This window comes from Neolamprologus brichardi, chromosome 15 (assembly GCF_056152115.1).
Source record: "Neolamprologus brichardi isolate AB-2024 chromosome 15, ASM5615211v1, whole genome shotgun sequence".
Classification (NCBI taxonomy): domain Eukaryota; kingdom Metazoa; phylum Chordata; class Actinopteri; order Cichliformes; family Cichlidae; genus Neolamprologus; species Neolamprologus brichardi.
The window spans coordinates 32,787,512-32,805,054 of record NC_142118.1 but is presented as its reverse complement, the minus strand read 5'-3'; the positions used below and the strand labels follow the sequence as shown (position 1 = coordinate 32,805,054).

General features: G+C 41.2%; 1 protein-coding gene across 2 annotated transcripts in view; it reads right to left on the bottom strand.

Annotated features, from left to right (window-relative positions):
- Positions 1-17,543, bottom strand: part of LOC102782515 (3',5'-cyclic-AMP phosphodiesterase 4C-like) — an 83,166-nt gene that overhangs the window by 5,424 nt on the left and 60,199 nt on the right. The window contains exons 3-15 of one of the 2 annotated variants that reach the window (XM_087852717.1): positions 16,626-16,667; positions 15,550-15,586; positions 14,314-14,387; positions 14,180-14,229; positions 13,698-13,810; positions 7,736-7,829; positions 4,243-4,415; positions 4,053-4,151; positions 3,801-3,965; positions 3,577-3,676; positions 2,269-2,423; positions 1,534-1,656; positions 519-701 (exon numbers count right to left, since the gene is read on the bottom strand). In XM_087852717.1, coding sequence (XP_087708843.1) covers positions 519-701; positions 1,534-1,656; positions 2,269-2,423; positions 3,577-3,676; positions 3,801-3,965; positions 4,053-4,151; positions 4,243-4,415; positions 7,736-7,829; positions 13,698-13,810; positions 14,180-14,229; positions 14,314-14,387; positions 15,550-15,586; positions 16,626-16,667 — 1,408 coding nt within the window. The remainder of the gene's footprint in view (positions 1-518; positions 702-1,533; positions 1,657-2,268; positions 2,424-3,576; positions 3,677-3,800; positions 3,966-4,052; positions 4,152-4,242; positions 4,416-7,735; positions 7,830-13,697; positions 13,811-14,179; positions 14,230-14,313; positions 14,388-15,549; positions 15,587-16,625; positions 16,668-17,543) is intronic. The other variant, XM_087852718.1, reaches the window with a different exon arrangement.

Here is a 17,543-nt window from a genome sequence, read left to right as displayed (position 1 = left end):
TTACTTTTACTTTTGGTCATAATTCCATCAATGCTGACAAGAGCCTCCATTGTGTTTTACAGATATTCACTGTGGCACTTTCTCTCATTTTCAGTCCTGTTCTTTTATGTAGTTCCCTTCCTTAGGAATGGCTTCTTGACAGCCACTCTTCCACTGCATCAGCTCTAGAGCCAGAAGCATTGCACAGCACATCCATCTGAAAAGGTCAGGTTCATTGCCTGAACTGAAAGTGAGTGAAAAAGCATCCAAATGTCTTAAGAAAAACCTTGAAAGACTTTCAGAAATCTTTTGCTCAAGAGCACTTTAAAAGGATTATAATAAAGTTTGCCTCCTTGGAAACAAAACACAAGGAAATGAGGGGTGGCTAAAGACATGCACAGCACTGTACATTTAGATTCAACCTACGAAGGCGTATATATTAGCTCATTGCTTATTGTATTGCAATTATGTATGGAAGCATTATGTAGACAGGTTATTATGAGACTAAAACATCTGTTAACTTTGCCATCTGTCAGCACCTGACTCTTTTCTATGGAGGCGTTGTGTTTGTCACACATGGGGCTGATCTCCATGCCTCTATCCCGCTCCCTGTCTCCCTGGGTGAAACGCTCCTTCATGATGCGGTCCGTCCACTGGCGGTAAAGCTCCAGCGGTTTGGTTGGATTGCTCAAATCTGCACAATGGACCATGTTCTGCAGAACCTGGAAGAGAAAAACGCAGTCAGATGTGGCGTGTCATGCTGGGCAATGTTAGAGATGCAATGCGATCTCAACTGTAAAAATAATCCAGAAAAAAATTCAGTTTGAAAAACATTTTGAGCTTTGGCAACAGTCACTCATAAAGCTAAGAAAGTCAGTGTTACTGTCATTTGATTTTTGGGGGGGTTAAATCTGTCCATTCAGAGCAGCAGTCACTGCTGACAGTAAAAACTACTGTTTATTCAAACAAACTGCATTTTGTATGTGCTGTCAAGGAGGTGGGGTATTTATTACCTCTTTTTTTTTTTTTTAAGAAATTACACAATTTATTACTTAGAAACAAGATGAACACAGAACAAAACAATACAGATTTTCATATATTGGACTGAGAGGGTAAATACCCAACTTTATTCTTTATTACTATGATCAAAACCTTTTACTTCCATCAGAACCTCAATACTCAGCAAAACTGTACAGATGTTATGACTTATCTGTCCAGTAGGTGGCAGCATCTTCACACAGACTGCCTGGTTTAACGTGCAAGCTGTACAGCTGTGCACAGGTCAAAATGGAAACGTGCTGACACCAGTGTCTTCGAGCCACTGCATAGTTTTCATCTGTCACATTGAGCAATTTTAGTACCAAAATCCTTTTTATTAAAGACCTAATGGTGAAATGTACAGAAACAACTCTCTTCTGCTCATTGCACTGAATGGACAAATGGTTTGCACACGTATATAATTGAAAAAAATATAATGTATAGAGATATGTATAATAATTATTTTTAAACATATATATACTATTAAAGTGTTATGCCAGCAGGAGTTGCTCTAACCTGGATACGGTCAGAGTAGTTGTCTAGTAGAAGGACTCCCAAACTTGTGACTTTCTTGGTCTCCACCATTGTCTTCATGTCTGCCAAAAAGTTCATGTGTTTGGACATATCTGTGGCCAGCACCTACAGAGGACAACAACCACACAAACACACACAATGCATTACAATTGTAAGGGTCTCATGCTCAACCTAAAGATGACTTCCTTGTGATTACAAGGAAAAGGAAGGATAGATGCAGGAAGTGAAGTGTTGTCTTACAGTGCCTGGGTTACAAAATGTAATGCTGACAAAGCAAATGCACACAGGCTGTTATCATCTATCAGATTCACTGCAGCAGTCCTGAGCAACACCTGATCTGTGTGTGTGTGTGTCTGTGTGTGTACCATGTTTACATATCTTTGTGGGGACCAGAAATTTGAATGTTACTATGTTTGTGGGGGTTAGAGTGAGCGGCTAGGAATAGCATTATGTCAATGTGATGTGCAACAGCAAATATTATGTTTCTGAGTTCAGCTCACAACCTTCTGCTTTTCTTTGTTCCGTCCAGTTGTAGATGCAAAAAAAAGGAAGCTGCAATTTTGTTCTCAGGAAAAAATATATTACCAACACGACTTTTCAGTGTATCAGCAAGCATTGACAAGACAAACAAAAAACTGAACTGAAAAGATCAAATTTCAAAGGGACAGTATAACTAATGTTATAATATAAATTGTATAAAAAGGGCAGCACTCTCACCATGTCAATCACCATCTTGCGGAGAGAGTCTCTCTGTTTCTTGCTGAGGTTCTGGAAGATGTCACAGTTTTCCTCCTGCAGCAGTTTGAAGCCCACAGCGAGATGGTGGTTTTCCAAAACTGACGCGTCATTATACATCAGTGCCAGCTCTGAACCTGGAGAAATGGAGGTAGAAATCCATAAAAACAAAAAACAAAACACCTTGAAGATAATTCTACTTTATTTAGCTTGATGTAAATCGGAGCTCACAGCAACCCACTGGGAATTAAATCATGTGCCACAGTGTGCAAATATAATAAAGAACCCAACCTGGCATCATTTCTATGTATTACTATGTATTTTAAAGAGTGGAAAAGTTAAGGAAACATATTAAAATATTTTGGCTGTAATTATTATTGATTTTAATCTGTATTTTTTTTAGCTAATTTTCAACTTTAATGTATTTACATCGTCAATTATTAATCTAAACTATTATTAATGATAACGACTGAACAAAGCTGCTAAAATAAATGTGCAGATTACGGAGATCCATATAGATTAAAATAGACATATTAAAATAAAGGAAATAACCCTTTAATGCATAGTGGTCACTACAGTGGACAGCTATTCAAAGGCTGTGTTCTTGTATTTGTGTCAGTGTTGATGGTACACTTGCACATAAACCACTACAGTGGTCAAAACATATGTTGTCCACCTAAGTGGACATGTAAAAAAACTCTTTAAAAAGTTCATGTTTTAAAAAAAATGAAGTTCAAAAATCTTTTTTTCATGTCTAAAGATGAATAAAAATACTGATTGAGGTTGTCATAATTCATGCACCAAAGGTTTAAAGGAACAAAAATAACAGAAATTAATAAAAATCAATAGAAAACCCGTGGCGTGTATTTGTATGAGAAAGTGGAATAGTGACACACAGGTATGCATATTGTTTTAGAGTTAACTCAGATCAGTCTGCCTCCACTGTTTGATAAATCTATCATCCTGAGGTCTCGGGGAATATGGCTATCCAATCTGATATATGTACTACTGTATCTTCTTGACCCGCTGTCATGCACGCAGGGGATGGTTTGTGCCATTTAACTGTGATACACCTGATTGGTGCAGTTATCACTATACTTAGAAAATAGTGTTCATATCTGGTATTTGATACAAAAATGCCACCTTTTGATCCTTAGTGACATTTTGTTGGAATACCTCTTTAAAAGCTTAATCCTAAGCTTTTAGCTACAGTTTCTTAACAGTCAACTTTTAAACTGTCCTTATTTACCCCAAGCTGTGTGCTGTTTAAATAGAAAGACAGAAGCCTACTGGTGTTTATGAGGAACTGGTTGGTGACTCCTGGGTGGTCAACATCGTGGATAGCACTGGCAAACAGAGCGGCGATGATCTCCAGGTCTGTGAAAACCACCTGAGGTGAACGAGGAAGAGAAAATTAATTTATTCAGAAGAAAAAGTAGGTGGAGCTCTGCTCGGTCCACTGAGAGATCAGAGCCCTGGAGCTGGTAGGGTTAAATAATGCCTTATTTGCTCACCTCTAAAGCCGGGGTGGAGAGGAGGACGTGGGTAGACTGCACCACATCAGCTGCGTGGATGCTGTTGTGATAAGCTATGTCTGCATGGTAGTGGTCCTCTAAGGTCATCATGAAGGTGACGAAGGTGTCAACTGGGATATCGAAGGTTTTCAGAAGGTCTCGCTCCTGTCACATTGATGAGGAGCATTCAAAATAAACATGAGACACAAATTGGGTCGATTCTGGTCTTTGGTGGAGCGAACAGATTTCTACCTGGAAAATGGTGTACATGGTCACTGTCAGAGGACGGTTTCCAGAATATTCTGCTACTTTGAATATATCCATACCCCAACGATCGATATCCTCAAATTGCTGCAGAAATAAAAGAGAGCATGTAAATGACACAGCGCATTTGTAGGTGTGTTTGTGTCTTTCTGTCTTTGCAGCGTATGCGCGAACCCACCTTGGCTAGCAGGTTCTCGTGTGGTGTGTTGACTCCAAAGCGAGGGATGGAGGCAGGCGCCAAACCCGGGCTTTGTGTGACCTTTTTCACACCGCTGATCTGTGACATCGGCCTCTTTTTCTTCTCCTTCTCCTTCGGAGGAGGAGAAAGGATTTCCACGTCATGTTGTTTCTCTGCAACATGAACAGACACGTAATGTTATGGCCAGATGTGATTCATTAGATCTGTAGGTGTTAGAAAAACCATGACAGAGTGCTCACTGCATCCACTTGTGTCTTCAACCAATTTAAAATACACAGCCACTTGATTATTCAGTTCTACCCGCCTTACATTTAGAGGGAGATAATCATGCTGGTTTTCTTATCTTTGCAAAGCTTTTTACTCTGACAAACGCAAAAAAATCCCAAGTTCTCTCAGATCTGTTAAACTGAATCACCAAACTGTCCACAATGTAGCCATTTCTATGAAGCAGCCCTGTTTCCACATAATGTGGGTCTGACTGTCATTTAGACACACTGCTGTTAGCAGCTGTTCATGAACCTAAAAAAAGGACGACAACCTCCTCACTGCAATCACTCGCAGAGAGATTGGCAAAGTTCTTAAAAAAGGTACTGTCGGATTTAAAAATGCAGACAGACGCAGCCGGCACGGTGCAATCCATCTCAGTAACCATGCACCGATGAGCGTACCTCATTTGTGATGCGCTTCTTTGGAATTGGGAACTCAATTGATCGCAAAGTGGTTGTACTCCTAGTAAAAGCTTGGCTGCTGAATGCTAGTATTACTGCGCAGCTACTACATCACTATTGGTGGACGGATTTGCAACCGACTTGCAATTTTTTTGCCAGTTTGTCATAGTTAATCACCATATTGTCACAAACATTTTACATATTGGATGTAAATTCTAATTTGACCCCATTCATTTGCAAACCCATAGGAGGCTGACTCCATCTTATTGCCATTCGATCACAATGCTCCGCCTTAACAGCCCAAATTTACTTTCAAGACAGGAACTGACTCTAAGTGGCTGCAGACCTGGTCCCTGTTTTTGCAACAACCATTTCAGAGACAATGACATTACAAGTTTATTGCACAAAATCACAATAATTTTGCTTTTGCTGTGGTCTCCTATCACTGTAGAACTATTGTAGATCTGCCCTAGACAGTGGGAAGTATATGATGATGTGTCAATGTCTGCATACTTTTAGCTACTGCTACAATTACTACTAATACTGTCAATATTTTAGTAATCAGTGCACTACTAGAAACACTTAACTCTGTAAATTCTCAATACTGCAGCTGGAAATTGTGATTCTTCAATTGTTGCTGCAGTCACATCCACTAGGTGTACTTTATAGACTTACTAGGACTTTAGTTGACACATTGTGAACAGTAGCTGTTACTACAACTGCTATTAACATAGATAATACAAGTCCACCTCAACAACCAACAGTTTATGGAAAACCTGAGAAAAAAAAAGAAAAGCCTGGACATCCATGAAAGACTACAGAGGATTTTCAAAGGATCCTGTCCATGGTAAAGAAGAAGAACTTTTTCACAGCGTGCAGCAGGATGCAAAACACTCCACTCCCAGGGCTACTGTATAGACAAATTATCAAGAGAAAATACTGAGGGTTCATCAGTGTAAAAGCAATGTAGAAGTAAAGTATTTTACAAACTAAGCTAAACTAAGCTAAGACTACTGAACAAACAGAAAGCCTGCAGTAAATAATCATAAAGGCAGAAATCCACATTTTGTTGATATCCATGAATTTAAGCAATTAATTTATATTTGTGATACTGTTTTCCACTTACAAAGACTGTATATAAATAGTGGCAAATCCTAAATGGTTAAAGTATGCATGTCAGTTGCATCCTTTGCTTCATTTCAAACCCCCTGTAGTGGTGCACAGAGCTAAAATTCAGGAAACCATCACTGTGCAACCTGACATTTTCCTAAACACATGAATTCCTGCACAAAGGAACTTAAACATACGGAAAACATGTGTAAACCCATCTTCATCAGCAGTATAATGACACATAAGCGAGGTCGGCATGAATAACACAGACTCAGTTCACACCACCTGATCAGAAACCCGAAATCTATTTGTTTGTAGCTGAGATAATAAAACAAGGCTAAAAGGAGCAACAATATTGCTGGTTTTGCAGGGCTTGCTGAGAGATCTGGCCAACTAAACACAATTAATGTAAGTATTGCACAAAAACACCATGAAAACACATTTTACGGCAGCAGGTGGAGAACACTAGCAGCAAAAACGTAACGATGATGGTTAAAAACCATCTGTTTCCCAGCAGTTTGATGACAAAGCTCTTGTGCTTTTGTTTTCCGAAACACTTGATTAAGATCAAAGGCAGGAGATTTTGTTTTTCAACCCAAATTAGAGAGCGTAGTCCTTGAGGCAAAAACACAAAAACACCAAAAGGTTTCCTTTGACGGTATCAGCATCATCTCAACATGATTTGTTGACTCAGAGGTACTGCCCCAGCAGACACGGCTGTGTTGAAGACGACTCATCCATTTTTTGGGGGGTACAAACCAAGGGAATAATGATACCATTGTGACATCACGGACAGCCAGCTTTACCTCACGTCCACACATCCTCTTCGGTATTTTCCAATCATTGTGCTTCATTAGCACAGAGGCACGAAATCCAGATACGAGCACACGGCACCTAAGGATGCACAGCGATCTGAGTGGCAGCGTCACACGAGGCGCTGTCTGGCCTTTCTCACCTCTCTCACAGTGCCTTCTCTTCCTCACACCCAAAACCATGGTGCTCATTTCCAAACGCAGCCAGACTTGAAGAAGAGGCACTCATATCAAAACGGCGTCCGACTGACAGCGCCATCCTCGTTCAGCCGGACCATCCTGCCGGAAGGGCTGTTGAACACTGAGCCTCCTATTCATACGGCACGCCGTTGAATAATGTGCACCCTGTTGCCGTGACAACGCCACACAATGTGTCCGGGAATGCTGTCTGCAGCCCCGCCTCCTTCTTTTTCAGAAAAAGGAAAAATCCTCACCTTCTCCATCTGTCCTGTTAACACAGTCCTCACCTTCTTTCAGAAACACGCTCTTTTCATTTCCATGTACAAGAAAAACCCCCACATCCTTTCTCCCTCACAATGACTCCCTTCTTCTTTATAGTAAAATTCCCTTTTCCCTGTTCCTTTGGAAAGTCATCCTCTCCTTCCCTGTCCTTCTTAAAAAAGCCTCATTTGATCTTTCTGTCTTCTTTTTTTGTCCCTATTCATCCTAAAACCACATTTTTATCCACTCCAACAAAATACAAGAAGACCTCCTAACATTCAAATATGTTGAAGAGCAAAAAAGAAAAACAGGAGATGCAAAGAAGCAAATTAGTTTACTGGCAGTGTTTCCCCTCAGCCTCGTAGTAGATACACCTGTGGTATCAATTTGAAAATCCTTCTTCAGTCGTTGCATTCACAAGATTTCAAAGTTCTAACTTACCGAGGAAGGTGTTGGCGATGTACTCTGACACCTGATTCCCTGAGCGGCTTGTTTCCGATAGCTGTGTCAGCTCGCGGTTCAGCATCCTCTTAAACTGTGTAGACATGACAAAACCATAAACAACACATGGTTAGTCTGCAAACACACACCAAGCATATGGGTGTGCATGTGTGTAGCAAGGCATTTTATTTCAAAATCCTTTCTGTAACTGTAAACACTAAAACAACATGCCTCCTTCCCTTCATTTGACTCTTAGAACAACAGAGGAAACATGTAGAAAACTACGTTACCAAAATATGGGTGCAAACAAACAGATGGACCAAACAAAACAAACACTGAAGCACTTTCCAACGTTTGAATGAAATTTGTTTCATGTTCTAAACACAGAGACAAAGCGGTAAACAAAAAGGTTTCCAAGGACAAACAAAAACAAACAAACCCACAGTGCATGAAAGGTCAACGGAAAAAAATGACTAATATGTTACTACAGACAACCTAATGGATGCATGTCACATTTTAGCTTTTAAATTGCACATTACTAATTTGCTTAGATTTTTGTAACTGCAAAAACGTGGGAGAAATGTGAAGAGGCAGGTGAAAGATCGCATAACTAAAAAACAAATCTCATTATTTGTGTAACAAAATAGAGGGAAGAAGACAAGGTGCTGTGATGAAGGTGGTAACCTCCATGCAGCCACACTTTACACAATATACTTGAGCTACCTTGAGTTACCTGATACACATGGCTCATATACGTAACCCTAAATGAGGAAACACAATCTGTGATCTCATACAGCACGCTCATTTATTTTGCATTTACTGAAATTGTTTTATATGTAGTGTATGCATATCATTATTTTTTATAGGTTTTTTATAGGTTTGACTCATTTTAGTCTGTTTGGCTGCTGAGGCCTCTGGGCTGTTCCTCCAGCATGCGGTGCTATTAAATACAGGAGGTGCTGATCGGAACAAACCAAGTATTGTGACGCCATAGGGCAGATAGCTAGAGTCATTTATCTTTGTTCTTTATATATCTTAGTTTCGTGAGTTAGATATTGAGTAATTTTGGGTTTGATTGCTGTTACAATAGATTCAATTAACTACTAAGCAAACTGTAGATTTTTTTCTTTGTTATTAGATAATTTACAAGTGTTTGTTCCTCACCCTGTTTAGAGTATCTAAATTGGTCTGATTGAATCTCTTTGTATCTACTTTATTACACTGAGTTTGGTTCTGTTTATTTAACCTCTTTAAGTGCCAAGAACTAAACTTGGCACATAAATGAAGGAAATCTGGGTTTGGTCGATTACTTCTTTGTTGCAACAATGCTTCTGTGAATAAATCTTATACTGTTGGAGAGCCTGTTTCCTCTGAAATGGTGCCACATTTGTAAAGAAAATGCATTCGTGGGTTGAGCAGAATAGTTCAGTATGTGAGTTGTGCCCATGAAAAATGTGGCAAATCTTCTCTGACAATATTAAAACTCTTCTTGACTCTTGTTTTGAGCTTCCAGTAGCCCAGATGCTAACAATCGGGTGCCTGATTAGCAGCAGTTGTGAGCAAGGTCCCTGCTACAGCAGTCAGGTGGTGTCTGTCTGCTCTAAAAGTGCCACGTTTGACTGATCTGGAAAGGGCCCGTGCCATAGGGCAACTTCAAGCTGGTGTCTGGGATGTCAGAGACAGGCCATGAAGTGGGTGTCCCAAGAAGATTACACTACACCATTACGCTGGCATTGGCAACACATGCACTGGGACCTGAACACTGGGAGGTACATTATGTTCAGCGAAGAGTCCAGATTCTGCCTACAACTATTGGATTGTAGGATCAAAGCTTTAAGAGGACCTGGACAACACTGTGCTGATTGGTGGACCTTCTGGTGGAGGTAGTGTGATGGGGCAGGGCGGCATCTCCCTCACTGAAAAATAAGGCTTGTTATCTCAATGCAGAGAGATGCAGGTTGTGCGACCAACACAACCACATTTGCGAGAAATGCTGGTTGAAGAATGGGATGCCATCCCACAGCAGTGTGTGACCAAGATGATGACCAGCATGAGGAGGAAGTGCCAGGCTGTTGTGGCAGTGTTCTTCCACATGCTACTGAGGCCTCCATTTGTTAAACTGTCAGTACGCATCGTTTCTTCAGATTTCCATAATTCAGTCCAGTAAGCTGTTTGCATTGGTAGAGAAAAGTTGGCAAGTTCTTAATGGGCACGACCCACATCTATATTTTCCTTATTCATTTTCACTGTTAATGCCCCAAAAACTTCACAGCCAAATCAAAAGTTTCATTTTTTTTGCTTCGATTAAGAGTGAAACGAAATGTGGGGAAACCCCAGCAGTGCAGCACTCACAGGATTATGCTCCCAGCCTACAGTCCATGAATACCCTTTGATATACCTCCGTATATGCATATACATTGGGGCAAAAAAGTATTTAGTCAGCCACCGATTGTGCAAGTTCCCCCACTTAAAATGATGACAGAGGTCAGTAATTTGCACCAGAGGTACACTTCAACTGTGAGAGACAGAATGTGAAAAAAAAAATCCATGAATTCACATGGTAGGATTTGTAAAGAATTTATTCGTAAATCAGGGTGGAAAATAAGTATTTGGTCACCTCAAACAAGGAAAATCCCTGGCTCTCACAGACCTGTAACGTCTTCTGTAAGAAGCTTTTCTGTCCCCCACTCGTTACCTGTATGAATGGCACCTGTTTGACCTCATCATCTGTATAAAAGACACCTGTCCACAGCCTCAACCAGTCAGACTCCAAACTCCGCCATGGCCAAGACCAAAGAGCTTTCGAAGGACACCAGGAAAAGAATTGTAGACCTGCACCAGACTGGGAAGAGTGAATCTACAATAGGCAAGCAGCTTGGTGTGAAAAAATCAACTGTGGGAGCAATCATCAGAAAATGGAAGACATACAAGACCACTGATAATCTCCCTCGATCTGGGGCTCCACGCAAGATCTCATCCCGTGGGGTCAAAATGATCATGAGAACGGTGAGCAAAGATCCCAGAACCACACGGGGGGACCTGGTGAATGACCTGCAGAGAGCTGGGACCAAAGTAACAAAGGTCACCATCAGTAACACACTACAACGGCAGGGAATCAAATCCCGCAGTGCCAGACGTGTTCCGCTGCTGAAGCCAGTGCATGTCCAGGCCCGTCTGAAGTTTGCCAGAGAGCACATGGATGATACAGCAGAGGATTGGGAGAATGTCATGTGGTCAGATGAAACCAAAGTAGAACTTTTTGGTATAAACTCAACTCGTCGTGTTTGGAGGAAGAAGAATACTGAGTTGCATCCCAAGAACACCATACCTACTGTGACGCATGGGGGTGGAAACATCATGCTATGGGGCTGTTTTTCTGCCAAGGGGACAGGACGACTGATCCGTGTTAAGGACAGAATGAATGGGGCCAAGTATCGTGAGATTTTGAGCCAAAACCTCCTTCCATCAGTGAGAACTTTGAAGATGAAACGAGGCTGGGTCTTCCAACATGACAATGATCCAAAACACACCACCCGGGCAACAAAGGAGTGGCTCTGTAAGAAGCATTTGAAAGTCCTGGAGTGGCCTAGCCAGTCTCCAGACCTCAACCCCATAGAAAATCTGTGGCGGGAGTTGAAAGTCCGTGTTGCTCAGCGACAGCCCCAAAACATCACTGCTCTTGAGAAGATCTGCATGGAGGAATGGGCCAAAATATCAGCTACTGTGTGTGCAAACCTGGTAAAGACCTATAGTAAACGTTTGACCTCTGTTATTGCCAACAAAGGTTATGTTACAAAGTATTGAGTTGTATTTTTGTTATTGACCAAATACTTATTTTCCACCCTGATTTACGAATAAATTCTTTACAAATCCTACCATGTGAATTCATGGATTTTTTTTTTCACATTCTGTCTCTCACAGTTGAAGTGTACCTCTGGTGCAAATTACTGACCTCTGTCATCATTTTAAGTGGGGGAACTTGCACAATCGGTGGCTGACTAAATACTTTTTTGCCCCACTGTATATATATATCTATACAAAAATCAAAACAAGCTATAATATCTCTAAGCACAAAAAAAAAGCAAAAACACGTGCACTGTTTGTAGGGAAAAAAAAAAAAAAACACAAGTGAAATTTTCATGAAGTTTTACAAAATTAAAAGAGTTCAGTGTTTCCCCGTTGAATTTGATGGCAGCAGTAGTTTCCACACTGATTATGTAACAGTCTCAGCAGGTGGAGGCTGAGGGAGGAAGGAGGGGATCTGGGTGAGAGTGTGATGCTGCAGTGGCTGCACGGCTATTTTGTGGCACACATACAGGCCAACGCAAACACATGCATCAGCCTACATAACTGTTTATCATCTGTTTAATTTCTCCTGGAGCTTCTCATCACGGCTTCCCCCTTTGCGCTTCAGTACTTCCTGCACGCGTGCGCGCACACACACACACACACACACACACATACACACTTGTTTACATGCGAGCCATTCCTACACCTATGAATCATTCCTCTTAAGATTTCGTGTTTTGTTTTTTGACAATCATGACAACAGTTTCCTCTAACACGCATGGATATTTTGGCCCTTTTTGTTGTCATTCCTGTCCTACACACACACACACACACACACACACACACACACACACACACACAACGTTCAGCCCCTTTGTGGATCTTGTCCTGAGTCAGATCCGACAGGCGGGCTCACTCAGCATTCGTCCCACTGCAAAGCCTGCACTGCTGATCACTAGATCCCATTGTCAACAAGGAAAGCCAGCCGGGCTTCCCATTGCTCACCTGTCTGAGTCTCCAGTACAGATAAACCCAGAGAGCCGACGCAGGCATGTCAGCTCACGCATGTTGATGTTAGTAGAGGCTAAAATCCAAGTTTGCTTGCTTAGTAATAGGCTGTAATTTCCCCACTCAGTTCTGCTCCATGCTCAGCAGAGATGGTCTGGACATGGAAAAAAAAGTCCATTTAAAAAATTAAAGTTCCCACAGTTCCTAGCTGTAATCCTGAAGATGAAGGGGGGGTGGTGCTGGAGGGATAGGGTGGGGTATAGCTGAGGTAGAGGAGGCAGGAGACGAGCTCTGCCATCAGGGTGTGACTGCAGTCTCTCATTCAACTACTGTCACACGCTGTTAATGATAAACATAAAGAGGGAGAGCAGGAGCTAGAGTGAGGGAGAGTCTGCGAGGATCCCCTGCCCCCCCCCCTGCCCCGCATGCTGGTCCCCCTTCTTCGACCAATCACGTTAGTCTAGCTTAAGGGGCTGAGTGGAGGAAAGAGATATGATTGGCTGGGTGAGGGAAGGAGGAGGTTTGCAGCCAGACAGCAGGAAGAGCCAGCAAGGACGTGCGCTCAGTGGAGAGAGGCGCCATTCATGAACAGTAGTGTTATTTACGCACGCCTCAAATCTAATTTTCTTCCTGTACAAAGTTAATTTGTGAAAGTGAAAGCAAGTTTGCACTACAATGAAAAAGCTGAAAATCTCGTGTGTAGTTGATGCATGAGGTTAGATTGCAAAGCTCCTAGGACACACTGACTTTTCCCCCTCCATCTACCTTATTACAGCCCAGTCACAGCCAGTCTGTGTACTCTCTCTACAAACTAAAGTACAAAGAAAAAGTTAAAAGATTTTAGTCAATGTAGTATTTCAGAAAAAAACGAGTAATATTTAGTTTTTTATGGATTTTTATATTTTTGTGTGATCCAATTTGCACCAAATCATCTCAGCTGGAGCTGTTATCGGTATCTACCATCACACAAAATTTAAAAATGATATCTTGAAAACTGGATGCTAGACTGCCAACAGACAGTCAAACAGCACAGATTGGATACTCAGTTGAATGAATACATAAATACATAAAGAAATGGGCATAGATCAGAGGCTTTTGTTTTCCACCTGTACTTCTTCACAGCATTAATGATCGGTATGGACACAGCTGAGTTGAATCACCTCACCTTGTTGGATGCCATCTCGCTGACTGAGTGTCTCGTCTGCAGGGTCTCCAGCTGGTCCAGACACCAGTCCAGCTCCTCCAGGGTCTCCATCGCCAGCTTCTGGTAAGGCTCCTCTGAAAGGTCAGAGGTCAAACAAACACACGTTGCAGTTTACGCCTGGGACTGCTGTGGAAACATCCACATCTTTAACATGCTGCATGGGTCTGCTGTTGATCTTGGTAAGAGAAAACTTGATCCTGTCATGCTGCACCTGTCCTGACTGTTAATGTCTTCACCATTCATTTCCCAGCACTGTTATATTTGCATCTGTTTAACTGTAAGAAGCACATCTTTCAGATTTACCTGAATCAACAATCACTTAATTCTTTTTCTATGTATTTAAAAAGACAACAACATTTTCATTTTCTATGAGAAAGGCACCATTAGTCACAGGGGAACTAGAACCTCTCAGTGTCCCATCACCCAGGGGTATTAACACTGACCTGTGAGACATGGATTACACATGGGCGGCTGGTTGCTGCTTGACGGCCGCCTGAAACACGAAACAGATGAGGTGTCGGTAGAATAACAAAAGAGCAAATTAGTCATCCGCTCCACGTCGTGTTTGTGCTCTTACTTGTTTCCCACACGATCTTGCAGATGTGTCAGAACAGCAAAGTTACTTCTCACCGTTCGTAGACTGGCAAGAACCTAAAAAAATGAATAAACAAAATACGTGAACCAATTTTCGTTCAAAATAAAGAACCATTCTTTTAGATGGTTGAACCTTTTTTACCTGTTACCGTGAATATAGTGACTTTGATATTTGTTTTGGAACTTTTAACCATTTTTAAAGACCCTATCATGAACTTTTAGCATTTAAATAAAAAAGCAAAACGGACTTTGAGTAAGAATAGAAAAGCTAAGTGGTTTAAAAACATCACACTTTACAGGCACAGCATGCAAGGGTTTCATGTCGCTGATAGTACTATCTGAGCTCAGCTAACTTCTAAAAGCCTGATGTAAGAGAGGAAGCATGCTGAAGCTCTGCTCTCTCTCATATCTAACGTTTACTGATGATAAACTTTTATAGGGTAAATATTGGACTTTAGTTTGGAATTATCACATGTACACAGATCCTGTTAGTAGGTCGCTGATGATCACACACACACATAAGAACAAGCTGTTCAGCACAAACAGAATGTGTGTGGGTGTTGTCTTTAAAATATGAACCATGTCTTATTTCTAAAACTGATGAGTAAGCAAGGAGCAAGGAGCCACGCAGAGCATCTGGACAGCGCAACGCCTCAAATGAGATGGATTTACTTTGAATGGAAACAATTATATTTCACATCTCACTTCATGGGACAGACGGTCTGTCATAAACAACAAACAGTTCAGTAAACAAATATTTTTTTAAATACATCATCAGTGGATCTATAGTAGCTTTAATGAAATTCACTGTGAAAACAGGGCTTTCAGGAGTTCAGAGAATAGTGTAGTATTATTAAATCAATTTGCACCATATGGAAGCACCTCTGCTTAGCTGTTTACACCATGCTTTCACTGTGGGCTGTTTCTTTATGAACTACTTACATGTAACTTGCTGCTTGCTGGCTTAATGCATTGATCAGCAGATCTTCACACAGTTCAAACAACTGTTTCAAGTAATAAGTGTATAAACATTCATTTTGATGCCATGTCTGTTAAACTGTAAAGCCTGTGCTGTGTTTGGCCTGTTGCCGTACAGGTTGCCGGCTTCCACCTGTCATAATATCAGTGCTGGCACCCTCGATCCTGAGTTTGGCTTTGATTCAATGACAGTAAATAACAGAAACTCTTAAAGGACCAGCAACAAGCATATGCGACTAACCTGTGCAAATGGAGTCACTATCATGTCTTCTCCATGCCTGCAAATTAAAAAAAGGCCACGTGAGAGGGGAAAGAGCAGTTTGTGATGTATTGTGTGATTCCACACCACAAACACACATATCATGACAACAGTCAGGTTGCTGTTACTGGGATATTTGACTGAGCAGGAACGTCACAGTTGGATGAGACCGTGACTGGTCTGAATATCACGCTGGACAAAGAAAGGAGAACAACACGTTGTATTAGTTACACAAAATCCTTCTTAGAGGCAAAGGTGCTACACCTCATAGATATATTGTTTTTATGACTACGTGGTAATTAAAAGTTGGCAATAAGGAATAGAGGAGCAGGATGAATGTTAGAAAGGCTAGCACTAGTTGCTAGGCAAAAAAAACCCCCCTATTCGTATTGTATCTAAGGAGTAAAGTTAATTAGTTAAACTTGCATTTAGTGATGTTTTAGTATTCACTTTGATTGACTTCTAAATTTAAATTTAAACAACAAGATTGCATCTCACAAATAAACCCAGCTACAAGTAAGCTGTATCTCAAGGGAAATGTTAAAAAAGACCAATCCCACTAAAGGTTTATCTATGAGGGACAAAAATGCCTCTAAGACTTATTTGTATAACTAGAACAACATGCAGGTGAGGAACAGAGCTCATGCTTTGGATGCTTGGGAAACCAGTTTTAGATCAGCTAAAGCTTTCTGGAAGCTTTAGGGTGACAACATGCACACAGACCTCCAGACCTCAGGGTGAAATCATGCTAACTGTGAAAAACACTAAGTTGGCCTTCACTGTCCAGCAAACATTTTGATGCATGACTGTGAGCGCCACCTTGTTAAGTAAAATATCAAAATCCTTTATAGTTGTCAGGTTTGTGACTGAAACACGGGTGGCAACACATCAGCATCTGTCAAATGGTTGCTGGGACTGTTTCTCAAACTTTTGAGCATCCAAGATAAAGTTGTTCGGATCGTGTTTGGGAAAAGCGTGGGAGATGTGACTCATGACAGTGTGGCACAGGCCAAAGAGATAGACAGAAAAATCACAGCAATCTTCACACTTTGTCTCACCGAGGTAGCCAATTGACTTCCCAATGCTTCAATCCCTCCTCCCTTCAAAACAAAGGAGCGACAGCTATTGGTGGTCGAGGCCCCATTAACACTCTGGCTTCAAACAGACTGCTAGCTGCACAAGAGAAATCTTCAGCTGTATAAACAGACAGAAACTAGTTGCTGAACTAGCGTAGCGTTACCAGCATGTTTCCCGCCAGCTGGCGACTTCACTGCATTTACACCTACAACTGGTTGCTCTCGTGTTTACATTTTTAAACTCTAGCTGTGCTGCCTGAAGTGTCTTTAAAGCCTGCTGCCAAATGCATGTAGTTCTTCGAGTGTAAATAGAACCTTAGGTGAGCTTACTAGAAATAGTTTTAAATGTATTTATTATAATTTATTGTATTTATGACACTGACACAATCAATGTGATCTCGTGAAATGGGTTTTACAGGCTTAGTGTAAAATAAAAAGCAGTGATTTGCAAATCATTTCAAACCTTGACTTAAATGAAATTTTTATTTTATTGTGCTTCAAAATGATGAGCGAAACACACAACTAGTCACTTTATTAGGTACACCTTCATGGTACCCTTGTTTGCCTTCAGATCTCTTTAATTCTTCATGCATTGATTCCACAGTGTGCTTGAATCATTCCTCCGAGACTTTGATCCATTTTTGACATGATAGCGTCACATCAGAAGCTCTATATTTGTAAGCTGTAGATCCATGATGTGGCTCTCCTGTTCCAGAGACACAATTCTCCCTTTCAAACCTTTTTTTCTCCCCCAAATTTCTATAGTCTAATTTTGTTAAGCTTGTCCAAACTTTCGTTGTTTTTAGGGTCCACTGTGCTCTTCTGCTCTTGTAGAGCATCTGTTTGATGTGCGTTCAGAGATGCTCTTCTGCAAACTGGGACGCTCTCCCCCAGACATGG